The sequence below is a fragment of the Apium graveolens genome, chromosome 4, assembly GCF_009905375.1.
Source record: "Apium graveolens cultivar Ventura chromosome 4, ASM990537v1, whole genome shotgun sequence".
NCBI classification, from domain to species: Eukaryota; Viridiplantae; Streptophyta; class Magnoliopsida; order Apiales; family Apiaceae; genus Apium; species Apium graveolens.
Genome location: NC_133650.1, coordinates 34,270,096 through 34,272,038, shown reverse-complemented (window position 1 = coordinate 34,272,038; position 1,943 = coordinate 34,270,096). Strand labels below are relative to the sequence as shown.

The 1,943-nt window shown below is 38.7% G+C and overlaps 1 protein-coding gene across 1 annotated transcript; it reads right to left on the bottom strand.

Moving 5' to 3' along the window:
* Window positions 1-381: 381 nt before the first annotated feature.
* LOC141717055 (uncharacterized) lies at window positions 382-1,398 on the bottom strand. Its single transcript, XM_074519178.1, has 2 exons — window positions 750-1,398; window positions 382-645 (listed from the first exon to the last, which is right to left on the bottom strand). The coding sequence occupies exons 1-2, from the start codon at window positions 1,345-1,347 to the stop codon at window positions 620-622; spliced, it is 624 nt and encodes a 207-aa protein (XP_074375279.1). The 5' UTR covers window positions 1,348-1,398; the 3' UTR covers window positions 382-619.
* Window positions 1,399-1,943: the final 545 nt, after the last annotated feature.

Here is a 1,943-nt window from a genome sequence, read left to right as displayed (position 1 = left end):
TCAATGAAAGTGACGAAATATTCATAACCACCTCTTGCTTGGATATTCATGGGTCCACATAAATCAGAGTGAACCAATTCTAACAGTTTGTTTGGCTCTATTCCCTTTTGCCTTGAAAGGCCTATTAGTCATTTTACCTTCCAAGCAGGATTCACAAACTGGAAATGGCTCCACTGCCAATGAGCTTAAAGGCCCATCTACTACCAGTCTTTGAATCTTCCTCAAGTTAATATAACCTAATCTCAAGTGCCAAAGGTATGTTTGGTTCAAACTAGAAGGTTCCTTTCTTTTAGTAGAGTTAGAAGATGTGTTGTTCAGTTCCCTAAATTGCAGTTGCAGTGCAGGTTGACTAGGATTAATTATATACAAATTGTCTTGCAATGTACCAGAACATATAATTCATTTATTCATCATAATAGACACATTACGATCCAAACAAACATTATAACCATCCAAAGCAAGTTTAGAAACCGAAATTAAATTCCTTCTAAAAGAAGGTACATAAAGACAATTGTTCAAAACCAAAATCCTATCAGAACCAAAAGATAAATGAATAACTCCTACTGCAACTACTGCTACTTTCGTAGCATCTCCCATGAACACGTATATCTCACCATCTCTAAGCATTCTGGATAGTTGGAACCCCTGCATAGAATTACAAACATGATCAGTGGCTCCTGTATCTACACACCAAGTGCTCCTAGATATAGCCGCTATAAATGTTTCTGTAACTAGAGAAAGAGACATACCAGTATTGTTTGTCTTCTTAGGAAGAGGACAATCCTGTTTCCAGTGACCTGAATGTTTGCATCTGAAGCACTTTCCCTTAGGCTTTTTCACACCACCCTGAACTCCCACTGCCTTCACAGCTTTCTGTATCTGAGCCTTTTTCTTCTTCTTAATACCTTTCGGCTTAGAGGAAGAACCTTTCTCAGCCACATTCACTTGAACACTCTGCCGAAATAATCTTTCAGCTGCCTGAAGTTCTGTCAGCAGTTCCGCGAGACTATACTGCCTCTTGTTCATGTTGTAATTCAAGCGGAACTGCTCAAAACTCTTGGACAAGCTCATAAGGATAATGTCAATCTGTGTTTCCCCATCAAGTTCAGCACCAAGGATCTCTATCTCATTCAGATGCGACATCATCTTGAGAATATGATCCCTTACAGGTGTGCCTTCAGCCATCTGAGTGTTCATTAAAGCCTTCATGGCTACTTGCCTAGTAGCCCTATTCTGATCTCTAAAAAGTTCCTTGAGATTAAAGAGCATATCTGAAGCAGTGGCCATAGACTGATGTTGATGCTGCAAAACACCCGACATTGCTGCCAGAATGTAACATCGCGACATCTCATCAGCCTTAATCCACCGTTTATAATACTCTTTCTCATCTTCAGGAGCATCAGCAGCAGGCTGTTCAGGCTTGGGTTCATAAGTGCAAAACTTGTACTCCTCAGCAGTCAACACAATGTCCAAATTTCGTTTCCATTCAATATAGTCAGGTCCGGTAAGTTTGTTATCCTTGAGTATGGTGAATAGTGGATTAAAGCCCATTTTATCCTGAGAATCATGCATAAAAACATCACATAAATAAGGGTGCATTAATTATTAAGATCTAAATTATTAAAATTTAATGCACTAACATCTAAACACCAGAAGCTTCTGGTACGCCACGATGTGTGACATGTATACCACCTAATTTTGTTTAAATGTTACTTCAGTCCTATTACTAAACAATATGCCACGTTGGGGTGGACTATATTATTTTTCATAGCTAAGTGTATACCATCATCAAATCTTAAATTATTCGAAATCTATGGAACTTGGTACGCCACGATGGGTGGCGTGTATACCTTCCAATATTCATAATTTTGCCTTGAATAGAATACTTCAATTCAATATTCATCAATGGTTTGATTTCTAGGTAGTGGAGGAGTCACATCGGT